The sequence below is a fragment of the Ailuropoda melanoleuca genome, chromosome 1, assembly GCF_002007445.2.
Source record: "Ailuropoda melanoleuca isolate Jingjing chromosome 1, ASM200744v2, whole genome shotgun sequence".
Classification (NCBI taxonomy): domain Eukaryota; kingdom Metazoa; phylum Chordata; class Mammalia; order Carnivora; family Ursidae; genus Ailuropoda; species Ailuropoda melanoleuca.
The window spans coordinates 138,176,645-138,195,656 of NC_048218.1; the positions used below are offsets into that span (position 1 = coordinate 138,176,645).

General features: G+C 37.8%; 1 protein-coding gene across 2 annotated transcripts in view; it reads right to left on the reverse strand.

Annotated features, from left to right (window-relative positions):
• Positions 1 to 19,012, reverse strand: part of ABCB1 (ATP binding cassette subfamily B member 1) — a 100,615-nt gene that overhangs the window by 52,869 nt on the left and 28,734 nt on the right. For both annotated transcript variants that reach the window (XM_019809991.2, XM_034667264.1), the window contains 4 exons: positions 17,851 to 17,902; positions 15,666 to 15,857; positions 15,086 to 15,257; positions 6,470 to 6,594 (listed from right to left, as the gene is read on the reverse strand). In XM_019809991.2, coding sequence (XP_019665550.2) covers positions 6,470 to 6,594; positions 15,086 to 15,257; positions 15,666 to 15,857; positions 17,851 to 17,902 — 541 coding nt within the window. The remainder of the gene's footprint in view (positions 1 to 6,469; positions 6,595 to 15,085; positions 15,258 to 15,665; positions 15,858 to 17,850; positions 17,903 to 19,012) is intronic.

The window sequence follows — 19,012 nt, forward strand, 5'->3', positions numbered from 1 at the left end:
TCTTAAACCTGTCTTCATCCTCTTAATCACATCTCCCTGGGAACTTAGAACATTGTCTTGCAGAAAGAAAAAGTTCATAAGAATAGAAAGAACTTACTTCCACATAAAATTAATATTTTGAGGTCTTTGATCCATAAAAGCATGACTATACAAATATGTAGTATTATATTAATTTTCTCTGGAGGATTCACTCTGTTAGTTGGAATGTACAGCAGAGTTCAAGTTCTGCTCAGTTAAAAGCATGGGGATTCTTTCTTGCCTTCATGACTTTTTTAAACTAGCTACTTTACCAGTTGAAAGCCTGCCAAATAAAACTCACATGACTACTATACCCACCAAAGACCAAATTTAAACAGAACTTTAGAGTGATACAACAGTAACATACTATTAGAGTTTCTCTCTGAAAAAAATGTGTATCCCTAACTTGTCAGTTACAATCTTCGAGCAAAAAAACTATTTTTGAGTAATGTGTTTCAATGGTTGATCTATCTATTTCTCACTTTTTGAGTTGACCTGAGACAAAAGGTATTACTTACTAGGCATCAACAATACATAATTACAAATAAGGAACTTTAATGCATATGACTCACACCTTTACTGTTACTTTCTTTATATCAGTTCTTGCTTACCGAGACTAATGCAGAACTCACTTCACTGATATGTTGTTGTACCATGCTGCCAGAGGAAACATTTTCAGAGGAAGAAGCAACAACAAGGAAGAAAATCATTTAGATACAAGAAAAGATAAATGAAAAAAGGAAAAGCGTAAGGAGGAGGGAGACATCAATAATACTACTTTTACATAGGCTTTTTGATTCATGTTTTGATAAAAATACCACACTACAAAACCACATATTAAATCACCTACTCATTAAAAGCATTAGTATAAGATTGGTAATTAAAGTCACAGTTCCTAAAATGGATTAAAGATACATAACAAAAACGCTGATGTTTTAAAAAAATTCTTTTTAAATATTATGAAAATATTTATCAGTGACACAGCCAACCACTTACAAGAGCAAGAAACAATTTCAGTTAAGTAGAGAAATCAATACTAAACAGTAAGACATACACAAGAGAGAAAAATATCATTTTAAAACTAAGGAGAATAAGGAGAGTATTCTTATACTACGGAATTGAATTCATTCTAAATTCTGGTTAAATTTCCATTCTAAGAGAGCCAGCTTCCTCCTGCATCTGTTAATTGGAAGAGAAAGTCCGACTAAGACCTTAATTACTTGTCCATGCAAAAGCAGAGAAAGGAAGGGAAAGAACTAAAAAGAAAACTGAAGGATTATATTTGGCCTAAGAATAGTTTTAGCAACCCTACTTCCAAATTACATATGAAATCTAGGTACCTCTCTCCCCTCTCCTGCCTGCAGTCCACATAGGGCACCATAAACCTTTTCACCTGGGACTACAACGACAGCCTTTCCACCAGTCTCCCTGCCTCCAATCTTTAACTGCTCTCCTCCATGCAGCAAACCCATTACAGGCAGAGAAATCATCTTAAAACATAATGTGGATACTCATTCCTTTGTTTAAGACCCTCAGCTGCTTGTCTGTGTCCTTGGAGGCAAATCCTAACTCCTCCATGGCTCCACCATCTTCAACACCCTTTCTTCTCCATCTCCCCTCACTCAACAGAGCTCCAGGCATACAAGCCTTACAGTAATTTCTAGAACATACCAAAGTTTGCCACCTCAGGAAATCTGGAAGACTCTTCTATCCCTCCCCCCACCAGGGTAGGCTTTTCATCATCCTTCAAGTCTCAGCCTAGATGAAACCTTCTCAAAGGGGGCTCCCCTGACTGCCATGGTTAAAGTAAACTTCCCTCCTCACTTTCATCAGCACACTACTTGATTCTTTCATAGCATGTTTTAAAAGCTGACAATTTCATTAATTTCTTCAGTAATTTCTTTCTTATCTTCCTTTCTACTTTCCTCCCTTCCCTTTATCTCCACTTTATTCTTTGGACTAAGGATCCTAAAAGGGAAAAGTTCTTCTATTTCCAATTAACTATTGAAAACCCAGAGTGTAGCACAGCACGTGTGGAAAGAAAACAAGGCCAGCATGTTGTAGTCCTGAGTCTACTTTTGATTTAAAGGCAAAACTAATTTTCAGTTCACTAGGAGAGAACATCATTTCAAAGACACAACCCAATAACAAATATCTTTTGAAGAAATGATGCCACACATAAAATGAATCTCTGAATATAGTTGTGTGTGCCCATTTGTTTATTCTCATAATAAAAATTTGATCCCCACCTTTTTTTTTTAAGAATTTATTTATTCATTTGACAGAGACACAGACAGCCAGTGAGAGGGGGAACACAAGCAGGGGGAGTGGGAGAGGAAGAAGCAGGCTCCCAGCTGAGCAGGGAGTCCAATGCGGGGCTCGATCCCAGAAACCTGGGATCACGCCCTGAGCCGAAGGCAGACGCTTAACTACTGAGCCACCCAGGAGCCCCTGATCCCCATCTTCTTTAGGAAAAAAAAATAAAACTCAATTCCTTTAAACTTTTACTGAACTAAAATGATCGATTTATCTAAGTTCTGAAGACTGGCCTTAACTCCCACGATGTCTTTTCCCTCCTTACTAATGTTATATCCCATAAAGAATTATAATTTTTATTGCTAATAATAATCCCTTTTAAAAATTATCATAGTCATCAAATTTAGGATATTATTAATTGGGAGAAGTTAGTGGTATTCTGTTATTTTATGTAGCATTAAGGAGTTTAGTAGGACACTCCATATACAGCTGGGACCCAAAGGTCTACAGCCTCAGGATAATAAGCACACACTCCAGGGAGAGTGACAGCAGGGGAACTCATGTGTCTCAACCCTGGCATCAAATAAAGGGACAAAAAAACAACTCCCTGAGAATCTGAACCACAGACAATACTCATGCAGATCTGAACTATAAATTCACACCACTGTGTGGTTCAAAAACTCCTAGACAAAGAATTTCATGTAAGGTGGTCTCAGGTTAATATCATCCCCAGTGAATGGCAGAAGCAAACACAAATCCTGCCTGTAAGAATCGACTTCAGTCCAGATACACATTAATTCTAAGATGGCACCGATTGTAGGATTTATCTTAATTTCAGAACTGTGAGAGAAAAATGTACATCTTAGAATTAATGAAATTTTATTTATTTTCTAATCATTCATTGCTGGTTTCATAGGATTTTTCTCTGAATTGTGATCAGATGCCCAGAGATCTCACTGAGCATTGTTAGTCTTCAGTCTACTGGAACTTCCGTGCATATGATCATATCATCTGTGAATAATGACAATTTTGCTTCTTGTTTTCCAATTCTTCTAGCTTTTCTTTTTCATTTTATTTATTTTTATTTTTCTTACTCTTATTTATTTCATTGGTGTTATTATCTAGTACCAGTTCAACACTAAATAGAAATAATGCTAGCAGATACACCTGTTTCATTCATTATTTTAAGGAATGCTTTGCACATTGCACCATTAAGTATTATGTTTCCTTATGTATCTCTATATACTCTATATTAAGAAAACTAATTCTTACTCCTACTCTTGAGTTTTTGTCATAAATCATATGTAATTAATGCTTTTCCCCTATCCATCAATATAAAACATTTCTTCCTTTCAATCTGTTAATATGCTTAATTATATTAATAGATTTCCTAATGTTAAAGCATCTTTGCACTGATGGGATAAAACTAATAAGTTCAAGATTTTTTTTAATCTGATGGTATTCTTCACATGAATTTGTTTAGCTAATAATTTATGTAGACCCTCTGCATCTGTTTTAGGTGAAACTGCTTTATAATTTTCCTTTCTCACATATCTGCCTGATTGTGGCTTCAAAGTTACACTGTCCTTATAAGATGAATTCACAACTTTCTATGTATTTTTTTCTCACTTTCTGAAACAATTTCTATAAGATAGGGTTATTTCTTTCTTAAAGTTTTGGGAGAACTTGTCTGTAAAATTATCTGGACTCTGTGGGTTTTGCTGTGTATATAAGGGCAGAAGGTGGAGATTTTTAACTTTGAATTAAATTCCTTTAATGATTGGAGGTGTACTCAAGTTTTCTTCCTAAGTGAGAGTTTTAGCCTATATTTTTCTAGGATATTGTCTATTTCATTTGAGTTTTAAATTCTGTTATAAAGCTGTACTTTTTAAAAAGAAAGGTTTTTTTTTGTCTGTAGCAATTTTTCCTTATTTATTCTTTAATTCCTGATTAAATTTGTAAAATACTTGGTTATTTATTTGTCTTTTTGAAGAATGAGTTTATGGATTTGTCAAGCCTCTGCTTTCTTACATTGATTTTCTATTCAGTTAATTTTCGCTGTTTATTATTCCCTCCTTATACTTCTTGTACTCTGTGGCTCTTTTGCTAAGTCCTTAATTTGGATGCTCAGTTAATTAATTTTCAGCAATTTTTCATTTCTTCTACTGGGCACCCTAATGGTTGCACTGGACGAGGATTCATTTTTAATCTGAAATCCTCAGTTTGGGGGAGAGAGCACTCCCCCTCATTCACAGAGGTTTTTTTTGTTTTTTGTTTTTTAAAGATTTTATTTATTTATTCGACAGAGATAGAGACAGCCAGCGAGAGAGGGAACACAAGCAGGGGGAGTGGGAGAGGAAGGGGCAGGGTCATAGCAGAGGAGCCTGATGTGGGACTCGATCCTACAACGCCGGGATCACGCCCTGAGCCGAAGGCAGACGCTTAACCGCTGTGCCACCCTGGCGCCCCGCATTCACAGAGTTTTATAAATTCAGGCCCTAAGTGCACCAGAGGGTGAGGCCTGAGATTCTGGTTTCTTTAAGGAGATGCTTTCCCCCAGCTCAGAAACTAGGCAGAAGCAGAAGAGCTTTGTCTCCCTGTGTTGGTGGGCAGCATTCTTTCTCTGGTCCACCTTTCCACTGAGAAAAACCAGAAAAGAATCTCAGTTCAAAACTTCATTCTCTGTTTGCTCACACATTAACAATTCAGAGAGGACTTTTCTGAATCATCTCTCTGAATAGTTCCCCCATGACTCTAAAAGAATATTTTATGTCCCCAAATAATATTTACCCAACTGGTATATCAGATAGCTTGTTATTTGTGGTTGTCTTTACCTTTCTCCTCCCCTTGAAAGAACTTAACTTCCAAAAAGGAAGGGCTGTATTCGATTGGATGTTTGCCTGTTCATTAAGCAAGACTTCTCATTTTATTAGTCAGACATATTTTAAGGCAAAAGCAAAAAAATTGAGAGAGAACATAGTTATTACTCTCCTTTGAACTATGGTGCTCAGCCATCACAAATTTTCTCAGAGGACATCTTTGTGGGTATGAAATATATCAGATGAACAAAAGTATACTAAAAACACACAGGTACAGTATAAAAAATAATTATGCAGTGAACACCCATGTCAGCACAACTGAGGTCAAGAAACAGAATACTGCCACAACCACAGAAGCTCCCTGCTATGTGTCTCACTCTTATAACCCACGTCTCATCTCCCCTGTAACTATCATTCTGACTTATCCAAATTTCCTTGTTTTCCTTATGGCTCTACCAACAACGTATAATGTTCCAAACAATATAGATTAGTATTTCCTAAAATCCAAATACACATATCTTCCTAACATTAAAATACTATAATATCAGATTAAAACACATATTCTGTCACTGCTTAGAAATCTATGGATCTGATGAATATTATACATTGCAATAAATTTACCATCTATACTCTCAGAAATCTACTAAAAGGGGACAGTTGTAAAAAATACTAAACAATACATAATAAAGATTTTGAAATTTTGTACACATGTGCTTTTTAGTTATATTTTTATCTTCCAAATCATGGAGCATAACCCAACTGATGAGGAACCTGGACAAGAGGGGAAACAAACCACAGATTAAAACGTATCCCTAGATCTTATACAAAATACTCATTTAGTCTTAGAGAACCAAGAATTAACTTAATGGGGAAAAATTATCATCAGATATAAAAAATGTTTCAGCCTTAAGAAATTTTTTTTAAAAAGATTTTATTTATTTATTTGACAGAGATAGAGACAGCCAGCGAGAGAGGGAACACAAGCAGGGGGAGTGGGAGAGGAAGAATCGCTCCTAGCGGAGGAGCCTGATGTGGGGCTCGATCCCACAACACCGGGATCATGCCCTGAGCCGAAGGCAGCCGCTTAACCGCTCTTCCACCCAGGCGCCCCCAGCCTTAAGAAACTTTTTTATTGTCAGTACCCACCTAGGAGATTCTAGAAAATGTTTTGAATTAGCAGATATAAGAAGAGTACAACTAAAACACAACTTTTCGAGAAAATTAGCTATGCTGTAGTATATCCAGGAAGTTATTTAAAAATACACACTCACACACACACACACACACACCCTTATATTCAACACTGTCAATTTGAAAGGCATATAAGATGAAACAGAATTTAAAATTACTAGCAACTTAAAATAAAAAACTCAAACCTTTCAAGTTCTTTCTTTTGTCCTCCAAAGGCAATCACAGTTCTGATTGCTGCTAAGACCTCTTCAGCTACTGCTCCAGCTTTTGCATATGCCAAGAGTTCTTTGTCAGTAAATGAAGATAGTATCTGTTTAAAAATGCAATTTCAGATCATTTAAAATTTTTTAAAAAGTTAGTTTTATCTTTCGAAAAATAAAAATAAACATATACACCAGTGATCCATGTATGCTAACATACATATAGAATAAAGTCTGCCTTTCATTCGTCTTTGATCATGATGTTGTTTTTCCGTACATATATTCACGCTGTTAACGTGCTCCTCTTTTGGACTGAGATGGTATATAATAAGTTAAAATTTTTATTTTCTCACCAACTACCTCATGGATCCTCATCTAAATAAATAAAACTAGGACTTTGGGGAGATCTTAAATTTCAGAAAAGGAGGTATATACTATAATCATAAACAAAATAAGAAAAAAAAAGCATTAATCACATCACGGAAATACGGTGATGAGCTGAATAGAGCAATTGCTAATTGTGCTCTGGATCAGAAGTGTCAAGGTGGGAGACCAGAAAAATGCAGAGAACCAAGCACCATGTGGTGCATGGATTTCAAGAAGGTTTCCCCGGGGCCAGGGGAAGGAGAGTGCTCCCCTTTGCTGGTGCTCATGAGCAAAACAGTATACTCAGCCACCAAGGAGGTCTTTATTTTATGCATGCTCTTTGATCCTTCCGATTGGTTCCTGGGCATTTATTCTGTGGAACAGTACTGGGTGGATTATATACACAGGATCTCATTTACTCTTCTCAATTGCACAGTGAGGTAGGTATTATTTTCCCCACTTTACATATGAGGAAATGAAGGGGTGAAAAAGTTAAAGGAATTTGCTAAGAAGTGAAATATCTAAGATTCAAGGCTAAGTCCATATGGCTGCAAAGCCTGAATTAACAAACAGGAAGGAGAGTGAACTTCTCTCTATCTGCAACCAGGCACTGACACATGACCTGGGCTCCTGGAGGGCCCTATTGTGAAAATGGGATCAACTAGCACAGGCAAGGGACTATGTTACTATTTGTACCTAGAATGGGTATGTAGTCAGCCACTGTAGGGTTATATGCAAGTGATTAATAATAAAGTTCTAATTAAACGGTATTACACTCTTTCAATAAGTAATTTAGAGGCATTTGCGGACTCATTTCTACAAGTAGTATCAGTAAAAAGCTCAAAATTGTTTTGATTTTAACAGTGCACTTCTTCTTTTGCTGCCTGTGAATGTAAAAGGAGCTGTGAGAGATTTAAGAATGAAACTGATGCTGTTGAGTTAACAAATGCGTGACTGCTGTACTGTGAGGAAACTGTGGTTACCCTGATTGACTTAGGAGCCTGTTTTGCAGAAGTTGACAGACCACTGGTAAGACTAGCTAAGAGCAAATCGGGGGGCGCAAAAGGGATCAAGAATGAAAAAAAAAAGGAACCTCTTTGATGACGCACCCCACACTCCTCCCACCTCCACCCCCGTCCTTCTTATGCTGACATTTAATGAACATGTGTCGCATGAGAAGGCATGATTTCTGAGCGCACAAGCTCGGAAAGGAGGACACTTGCCTTTTTCCCTAGATCCAATCAGTTCATTCCATTCAACCTACATACCCCGAGACATCTTAACCCCTTGTCCTTAAATATACCCCATGGCAACTCTTCAGGGAGGCAGATTTGAGAAATTTTCTCGCACCTCCTTGTTTGGCGTTCTGTAATAAAACCCTTTCTCTCTGTCACAAAAGCGTTGTCAGCATTTGGCATGCAGCACAGCAGGCAACAGACCCTTGTCCAGTAACAAGAATGGGTGGGTGAAGGCAAGTGAACATTTATTAACCATGTTCTGTGTGCAGATATGGTGCTGCATGTACCTGTCTTCTTTGCTACCCAAGCAATAACCCACTTACACACTAGACCTTCCTGACGCCTCCAAGCAACCTTTTAGGAAGCAGAATTTGTCACCCCAAATGTGCCCCTTTGGCATATTATTTTCTTGGACTGAAGGTTAAATCTGTTTTAATTTAGGGTTTGTTCCAATATGCCTTCCAGCCTCCTCTCTTTCTCCTCTTCCTTTGAGACTCCAGTGGTGACGAATGTTGGCATTTCTGTTATTGCTCCACCGCTCCCTGAAGCTCTTTTCATTTTCTCTCCATTTCAGAGTTAAGTGAATTCCCCTTGTTCTCTCCCCGGGCGCAGATTCTCTTCTGTCACCTCCACTCAGGGAGGCTGAGCCCAGCCACCATGACCCCAAGTTTCGTTGTTGTATCTTTCCGTTTTCTCATTTCATTTCATCCTGTTTTTAGACCTTCGACTTCATTGCTGAGATTACCTATTTTTTCTTTTATTTCGAGAGAATTTGTAATTGATTAGTGAAGCACTTTTATGGTGGCTGTTTCAAAATCCATGTTCAATAAATCTAGGGGCGCCTGGGTGGCACAGCGGTTAAGCGTCTGCCTTCGGCTCAGGGCGTGATCCCGGTGTTGTGGGATTGAGCCCCACATCAGGCTCTTCCGCTATGAGCCTGCTTCTTCCTCTCCCACTCCCCCTGCTTGTGTTCCCTCTCTCGCTGGCTGTCTCTATCTCTGTCGAATAAATAAATAAAATCTTCAAAAAAAAATAAAAATAAATAAATCTAACATTCGATTTATCTCAGATAGTGTCACAGTTCATTGTTTTTTTTATTTGTTTTGTTTTTGTTTTCTCATTCAGGGTGTGATTTTCTCGGTTCTTGGTATGGCAAGTGACTTTTTATTGTACCTTGGACATTTTGTCTGGTATGCTAGGAGAAGGGGTCCTATTTAATTTTAGCAAGTCGTTACTTTGTGTGGGCTTAGCCTGAAATTCCTGGCCTACTTTTGTGAGCTGTGGTTCCAGTGGCAGTTTCCTATTCATTTTCTATTCCCTGTGCATTATTTTGGCTAGAATGGTTTATCTAGAGCTGCCAGTACTCCTGATGGCCTCTCTTTCTGCCACGTGAGGGAGTGAAAGTGGATTCTACAAGGTCAGACTACCAGCTGTCTCTTGGGGGAGGCAACATGTGGTGGTTTTCCCTGCCTGTGCCCTCTAGCTGCCCCAGTGCCTCTAGGTGGAAGATGATAGTCACCAGCATACTGGTCTAAAGCTGCTTACTGGACAAGGATGCTTGCTGTGACAGGGTCACTTCCTGTTCTTCCTTCTTGCCCCTGTTAGAGAGAAGAGCCTTGGGCTCACAGGGACAAAGAAGCTTCCCAGGCTGGACCCCACTTCTTTCTTCAACAAGGCTGCTAACCAGAGAACTTATGAAATTAGTTTGAAATCATACCAAAACTTTATGGCAGAGTGAGGATTAAAACTTGGGTCTCCAGCAATAAGCCTGCAGCTTCATTTATTAAATAAATAGTATTTGAAGCAATGCATAGTTATTAAAAGATTAACTTTCGGTCTGTTTTCCTAACTTAACTAGAACAGACATCAATACATATTAAACCATTCTTCAATAAATACTGACATGAAGAGTTTGCCACCTGACTTGCTTGATGTTCTAGTAAACAGAAAAATCAATTAACACACACGCTTTTTCCCAAGTATTTCAGCTGACTATTGGGGAAATGCATTTTAACCAGCAAGAATATCATTTACACATTGTTTCTCTCAGCAACAAATTAACAGAGTCCTCAGAATCTCAATTTCTTCCTGTGCTAAATAAGGTAATACCTACACTTCAGAAGGATAATATGCACTTTCCTGATATAGCAGATGCTCAGTAAATGGTAGTTATTGTTTATAATATCAAAATAACATCCATCCTACAGGGTAAAATTTTAAAACTTCTTAATTTTCACCATCTGATTTATTTTGTGTTAGGCTTGACTACGGTTGGCCTCCAGTAACTTTTATGCTTTTGCCAAATGAATTTGTAGTGCTTTCTCTAAGTTGTGGTGAACCCAAGAGAAATTACAAACTGGCCCAATCTCTACCACCACGCATTCTTACATCAAATCAGTTTAAAATAAATACCACACCCAACTTTGAAAGGGAAAGTAAGTTTTACAAGATCATCAGAGGCCTGTGTGCAGAGGCAGGAAGGGCCATTAATACTGCTTTGCCTTCATGATTGGGAGAAAAAACTGCAGGCTTGGATTTACATACATCAGGGCTAGACAGTATCTATTTTTTTGAAAATTATTTTCATACCAATGGATTTAAATATGTTAAACATTAGAGAACCATTTAGAACACTGGCACAACTGCTAAATCAATTTACAAATTAAACAAAACCTAAAAAACATTAAAATCAATAATGTTAGCTGAATGGGACACATGTGTCATTCAGTGAACTTGAATCTCTGTGAATACAGAATTGTCTACAAAGTACACAGCTCTTGAAGAGCTGAGCATGCCCTGCGGCCCCTGGGTGGCTCAGTCAGTTAAACGTCTGCCTTTGGCTCAGGTCATGATCCCAGTGTCCTGGAATTAAGCCCTGTGTGGGACTCCCTGCTCAGTGGGAAGCCTGCTTCTCCCTCTCCTTCTGCCCCCTCCCCCTGCTTGTTCTCTCTCTTTTCCTGCTCAGTGGGGAACCTGCTTCTCCCTCTCCTTCTGCCCCCCTCCCCTGCTTGTTCTCTCTCTCTCTCACTTGGGCTCTCTCTCTCTCAAGTAAATAAATAAAATCTTTTTTTAAAAAAAAAGAGTTGAGTATACCTTTAAATGAAGTCAGGGGATGACTCTAGCTCATCCCTTTCTCAAATAACCACACGGCCCAGGAGAGCATGGAGTCCTGGCAGAGGTAGGACTTAGTAAGGTTATAGCCATTTATTCCCACTGATTTTGAACCAATGATTTAAAACCAAGTATTGAGGTGCTCATACAGCTTCAGGACAATTTGGACCACATCCTCAGGGAGGACCTCACAGACCTGACCAGCTGAGGATGGGGCTTTGCTGCAGTTTTCCTGGACATTTACCTGAGTAGCTTATTTTAACAAATAAATCAAAACACACCTAGCTAAAGGTCCAAACAGCCCCCACTGTGAGCAAGGAGGAACTCTGCAGAGGACTGACCTATGGGAAAGTGCAGCCAAAACACAAGAGCAGAGTACATACAGCATACACCACAAACACCTCCTGAAGCACCAGGATCTGGACAGTGTGTGACCCCTTCTTAATATAGCACTACTCTCAGGAACAGGAAATCTACAAAATGACAAGATGGAAAAAAATTCTACCCAAAAGAAAGATCAAGAAGAAATCAGAGATTTTTCTCAAAGCAGATATAAGCAATATATCTGAACAAGAATTTAGAACAACAATTGTAAGAATACTAGCCGGACTTGAAAGAAGCATAGAAGATACCAGAGAAACCCTGACTGCAGATATAAAAGACCTAAAAACTAGTCAGGCCAAAATTTAAAAATGCTATAACAAAGATTAGAGCAGAAACAAATGATACAGAAATTAAAAAAAAAAAAAACAGATCAATGAAATGAGGAGTTGGTTCTTTGAAAGAATTAACAAAATTGATAAACCCCTAGTTAGACTATCAAAAAGAAAAGAGAAAGGACCCAAGCAAATAAAATTACAAATGAAAGAGGAGAGATCACAACCAACACTGCAGAAATACAAACAATCATAAGAGAATATTACAAGCATCTATATGCCAACAAATTGGGCAATCTGGAAGAAATGGAAAAATTCCTAGAAACACATCAACTACCAAAACTGAAACAGGAAGAAACAGAAAATTTGAACAGACCCATAACCAGCAAAGAAACTGAAGCAGTCATCAAAAGTCTCCCAACGACCAAGAGGCCAGGGCCTGGGGGCTTCCCAGGGGAAATCCACCAAACATTTAAAGAAGAGTTAATACTCATCCTTCTGAAACTGTTCCAAAATAATAGAAATGGAAGGAAAACTTCCAAACTCATTCTATGAGGCCAGCATTACCTTGATTCCAAATCAAAGATCCCACTAAAAAGAAGAATTACAGACCAATATCCCTGATGAACATGGATACAAGGATTCTCAATAAGATATTAGCAAATCGAATTCAACAGTACACTGAAAGAATTATTCACCACAATCAAGTGAGATTTATTCCTGGGTTTTCGGGATGGTTCATTATCCACAAATCAATCAATATGATACACCACATTAATGAAAGTAAGGATCCTTTCAATAGATGTAGAAAACACATTTAACAAAATACAGCATCCTTTCTTTATAAAAACCCTCAGGAAAGTAGGGATAGAAGAACATACCTCGACATCATAAAGGCCAAGTATGACAGACCCACGGGTAATATCATCCTCAATGGGGAAAAACTGAGAGTTTTCCCCTAAGGTTAGGAACATGACAGGGATATCCACTCTCTCCACTGTTGTTCAACATAGTACTGGAAGTGCTAGTCTTAGCAATCAGACAGCAAAAAGAAATACAAGGCATCCAAATTGGCAAGGAAGAAGTCAAACTTTCACTATTTGCAGATGACATGATACTCTATGTAGAAAACCCAAAAGACTCCACCAAAAAATTGCTAGAACTGATACACAAATTCAGCTAAGTTGCAGGATATAAAATCACCATACAGAAATCTGCTGCATTTCTATACACAAATAGTGAAATAGTAGAAAGAGAAATCAAGGAATCAATCCCATTTACAATTGCACAAAAAAACCATAAGATACCTAGGAATAAACCTAACCAAAGAGGTAAAACATCTGTATACTGAAAACTACAGAATACTTATGAAAGAAATTGAAGAAGACACAAAGAAATGGAAAAACATTCCATGTTCATGGATTGGAAAAACAAATATTGTTATAATGTCTATACTACCCAACGCAATCTATATATTGAATGCAATCCTGATTAAAATACCAAAATACCACCAGCATTTTTCACAGAACTAGAACAATCCTAAAATTGTATGGAACCGGAAAAGACCCTGAGTAGCCAAAGGAATGTTGAAAAAGCAAAGCCAAGCAGGAGGCATTGTAATCCCAGACTTCGAGCTGTATTACAAAGCTGTAATCATCAAGACAGTATGGCACTGGCACAAAAAACAGACACATGGATCAATGGAACAGAATAGAGAACCCAGAAAGGACCCTCATCTCTAAGGTCAAGTAATCCTCAACAAAGCAAGAAAGAATATCCAAAGGAAAAAAGACAGTCTCTTCAACAAATAATGTTGGGAAAATTGGACAGCCACATGCAGAAGAATGAAACTGGACCATTTTCTTACACCATTCACAAAAATAGACTCAAAATGGATGAAAGACCTAAATGTGAGACAGGAATCCCTCAAAATCCTTGAGGAGAACACAGGCAGCAACCTCTTTGACCTCTGCCGCCACACTTCTTATTAGACATGTCTCCGGAGGCAGGGAAAACAAAAGCAAAAATGAAGTACTGGGATTTCATCAAGATAAAAAGCTTCTGCGCAGTGAAGAAAACAATCAACGGAACTAAAAGGCAACCAACAGAATGGGAGAAGACATGTACAAATGACATACTAGATAAAGGGCTAGTATCCAGAATCTAAAAGAACTCATAAAAATCAACAACCAAAAAATAAAAAATCCAGTTAAGAGATGGGCAGAAGACATGAACAGGCATTCTTCCAAAGAAGACATACAAATGGCCAAAAGACACATGAAAAAACACTCAGCATCACTCGTCATCAGGGAAATACAAATCAAAACCATGAGATACCACTAGTCAGAATGGCTAAAATTAACAACTCAGGAAACAACAGACATTGGCGAGGATGAGGAAAAAGGGGAACCCTTTTGCACTGTTGGTGAGAATGCAAACTGGTGCAGTGATTCTGGAAAGCAGTATGGAGGTTCCTCAAATAGTTAAAAATAGAAATACCCTACAACCCAGCAACTGCACTACTAGGTATATATCCAAAGGGTACAAAAATACTGATTTGAAGGGGCATATGCACCCCAATGTTTATAGCAGCACTATCAACAATAGCCTAATTATAAAGAACCCAAATGTCCATCTACTGATGAATGTATAAAGAAGAACATACACACATACACATACATACATACTGGAATATTACTTGACCGTCAAAAAGAAAGAAAGAAATCTTGCCATTTGTAAAGACATGGATCGAGCTACAGTGTATTATGCTAAGTGAAATAAGTCAGTCAGAGAAAGACAAATATATGATTTCAGTCATGTATGGAATTTAAGAAACAAAATAAATAAACATAGAGGAAGGGAAGGAAAAAGAAAAACAGTGAGGGAGACAAACCATAAGAGACTTAACTATAGAGAACAAATTGAGGGTTGTTGGAGGGGAGGTGGGTGGGAGATGGGCTAAATGGGTAATGGGCATTAAGGAGGGCACTTGTGATGAGTACTGGGTGTTATGTGTAAGAGATGAGTCACTATATTCTACTCCTGAAACCAATACTACACTACATGTTAACTAACTTGAATTTAAATAAAAAAATAAATAATAAAATAAAATAAAACAAGTATTAAGTATAGAATCTGGGTCATCATGTGATATAAAAACAGTCTTCCACCGTTGGGGGTGGCAGTAAGGTGGAGACAGTATAAAGTCTGGATTTACAAGCTTTACCCACCTTTGCCCATATAGCAGCTGACAGTCCAAGAACAGGACTGATGGCCAAAATCACGAGGGTTAGCTTCCAACCACGTGTAAATCCCACTATAAAACCGATGAAAAATGTTGCTATTGACTGAAAGAACATTCCAATTTTGTCACCAATTCCTTCATTGATTTTGGAGACATCACTAAAAGAATAGACAGTGTTAAAAATAAACATGAGAATTGTGAATATAAAACTGAATCCATTTAGCTGTTGTGTTCTGAGTATGAGGCAATTAGTTTACATCTAGGATTTTGCTCAGAAACTTCCTCAGAAAATATCACATTGTTGCTCTCCCACACCACTCTCAGGGGACATGCTGAGTCTGGCAGTTCTCCCTCATTCATTGCTGGTCATGCAAGTCCCCTCATGCCCCAGCAGGGTAACGGGAACCAAATGATCTATAAGACATGGTTGCTGCTCAGAAGGAATTCAGTCTCATAATTACTTCTGAGGTAAGCACTAAATATCTCTGAAGAGATCTGATGACATCTCTTTTCATTTAAATAAGAATAAGAACCGTGTCTGTTTAAACGTAAAACCAGGTACTTACTCCGTGAGCCGGGTGTTAAGCTCTCCCACATCATGCACGTCAAACCAGCCGATCTCCTGTTGCATGATAGCGTGAAAAAATTGTTTTCTAATTTTGAGTATCTGTCTTCCAGCTGCCAAGCACCAGAAGGAAACCTGGATGTAAGCAGCAACCAGCACTCCAGCCCCGATCCCACTGTAATAATAGGCATACCTGCAAAGCAACGAGAACACTCCACAGATGCGGTTTTCCGATTCCCCGCAGCTTTCCCCGACAGACCACTCATACTTAGGTCTTCAGTCATGTGGCTACCTTGCCACCCTTAAATTAGAAGAGGCGGTGGCAAGCAGAATTGGTGGTTGGCACCCAACTACGTTTACACCAATAGAGTGGGATGGTTAGCAGTATGGCTTCTGCTTTGGCTCAAATCCCAGCTCTTCAATTAACGGCTGTATAATCCTGGGCAAGCTGCTTAACCTTTCTAAAGCTCAGTTTTCTAACTTCTTATCTGCAGTGAGATGCAGATAAGACTAGCAAGGCAGCGTGCATAACATGCACTTAGGCCAGTGCCAGGCACCTAGCAAGCTTCAGAGCATATGCCAGTTACTGTGAAAGACTCGTGTGTGCCTTGAAGCATCACAGCGCCAAATGAGACCTACTGCTGTATTCCTGTCTACTTATATTGCCTCAGGATCAGTGATGAGCACTTTGAGGTGTTTCTGCACATTGGAGAATAGAAAGAAGTGACAGAACTTGTCAGAAAGTGGAACCAAGAGCTGGAAATGGTCCCCTGGCCTTTGAGGCTATGAATCTGGCAGAACACAGATGCCAAATAAACAGTATTTTGACATCATCTGCCCAACTAGCCCTCGTGAGTTACCCTAACATGCCTAATGAATCAAATAGCATGCCTTCCAGTTTAAACTTGAACAACAAAAAACTTGACCATCTTCTAAAACCTGAGCCTTGATCATCTAGAAATAGTGAATTTATGTTTCTTTGCTCTGAGTCTTTATATTTAAAAAAACAAAACAAGTCTTGTGCCTTACTAAGTGAATTCATTCTTAGGTTAGAGACATTCTAAAATGAAATATGGGATTCCAATATTCCCATTTTTACAAGTTCTCTTCTTGCTACCTTCCAATAAAAAGGCTGGTAAGAGCCATGCAGAAGCTATAAAAATGATTATGTAATAACCAGAGAGTCACGGATATTATTGTTCACAACATGGTATTCAACCCAGCAGGCATCTTGGTAAACACACCTTCCCCAAGCTATTCCTTGTGATTACAATGAATTTATCTGGGATGATGTAATGAGAATACTAAACTTTAGTTAATAGATAACTCAGTAATTAATTAGTATACAAGTGCTAATGATACAACAAGAAATAGCTCTAAATAAACCCTACTTAACAAGTAGAATGAAGAATTAATGTACTCTAAACCATCAGTCCACATTAATTCAAACAAAAAATATTTATATTTAAACATTTGTAAGATGATTACAAGATACTGTTTCATTTTCCTCAATATAAAAAAATGCCTCTCCATAAGAATATTTGCTTCTCATCTTTCAAAATATGATCAAGCATCTCTATTTTCTTCAAACCTAACAGATCATATACAGGATAATGTGGAACTATTACCTTCTGATTAACCAACTTGTACCTTTGGACATCTCTTTTAAGCTGTTCTGGGGAGCAAACTTCAAGATATATAAATCATTAACAAAAACTTCCCAGGGTGAGTAAAGTTCAGAGGGACTATATTTATTCTGGGATGTTTTGTTTCATTGTTTAGAATTTGATGCTGTGTTAAAGAAAAAAAAATGTGTTGACTGGTCTCATCATATCATGACTAAAAAATCCAGAAGCAAGCTAATAATTGCAAAGCTATTGTAAATATGTGATTCTTAATTTAACTACATTTTAAAAAGCCACTTTGAATTCTTCTAACTTCCTGTTATGATATTCTATATTTACAATGCATATATAAATCTAATCTAGGCTTAATTTTAATTTGAGTACAGCTCAGGCAGCAAATTCTTTACTTAAAAAATAAAAAAATTTACATTGTATCCTAGAAAACTAACAATGGCATTGTTCTTTAAAGCCTGATTCTTTATTATGCTAATGCAAAATATTAAACAATGCTACAACTAGATACAGAAAATCTTAACAATAGTAAGGAAAACGTCTAATTACGTGGTCATTTCCTCCTCCAGAAGGTGGATGAAAGTTGCATTGTTCGTAATACCTAGATCGCCACAAAACAAACATATACCATTATGTCTCTTTGTTCCCCATTAAAAATAAGCATATAAAAATGAATCAAACTTGTGTCACTTTACAATTTATGCAAAAATAGGTCAAACTGATGTTTTAACTATGTGTAAGAATTATGGCATCCATTCAAATTCGTCACTGTTGGCCATGTGCAACCGCACACACACACTTAATTCAGTGAAGCTTATTTGCAAGAAGAAACCCACATTTGTTAAGAAGCAGTGTGTCAGCTGGAATATTGGTGTCCATGAATTAAAATATTTTATGAAATATCACTCTAAGATGACATAGAGAAAACTCTTTTCTAGGGCCTCAATCCTGCTGATTAAATGTCAGTGCATGCTTGACACTAAAGCACTTAGCATTTAAAATCTAAAACTGCATTTTTCCAGCTTTCATTTTCATTTAAAAAATATAAAACACAAAAGTTTATGTAACAAGCACCACCGAGCTCATCATGCAGTATTAGCGAATGTTGACATTTTTAGACAAGGTACATTAAAACTTCAACACTGCCCACCCAACACACACACACACACACATAGACCCACACACACAATATTTTGGTGTGTATTTTTTCAGTTTCTTTCTGTATGTATGTCTATTCACATGTAAATACACATACATGTTGGTTTTTTTTTAAAAATCACAGCCCACATTCAGCAGCCAATTTTCTGTCAATGTGTGTATAAATGTGTATCTTCCTTTTTTCAAAGTTGCATCTATTTCAGTTGTTTCCAATGTTTTACTGTTACAGGCAATGCTGCATTTAAAAACATACCCACACACATATATCATATAGGAATGTATGGCATATATTTTTATAGGATAAACTATCATAATCAAGATTGCTGGCTCAGGGGGGAAGCACACTTTAAATCCTATTGTTATTTCAAAAGTTAGGTCATAATATGAGAGGACTTCATTCAGATGAGTCTCATTTTGACAGCCATGGGAAAGGGGAAGAAAAGTTTTTCTGGCAAAGGGAGCAATGTGGACAAAAGTCCATGGCATGTTTGGAAAGGGAATAAGCCACTTTGGCTGGGGTGTGGGTGTGTTGTGTGAATGGGAGAATGTGGGT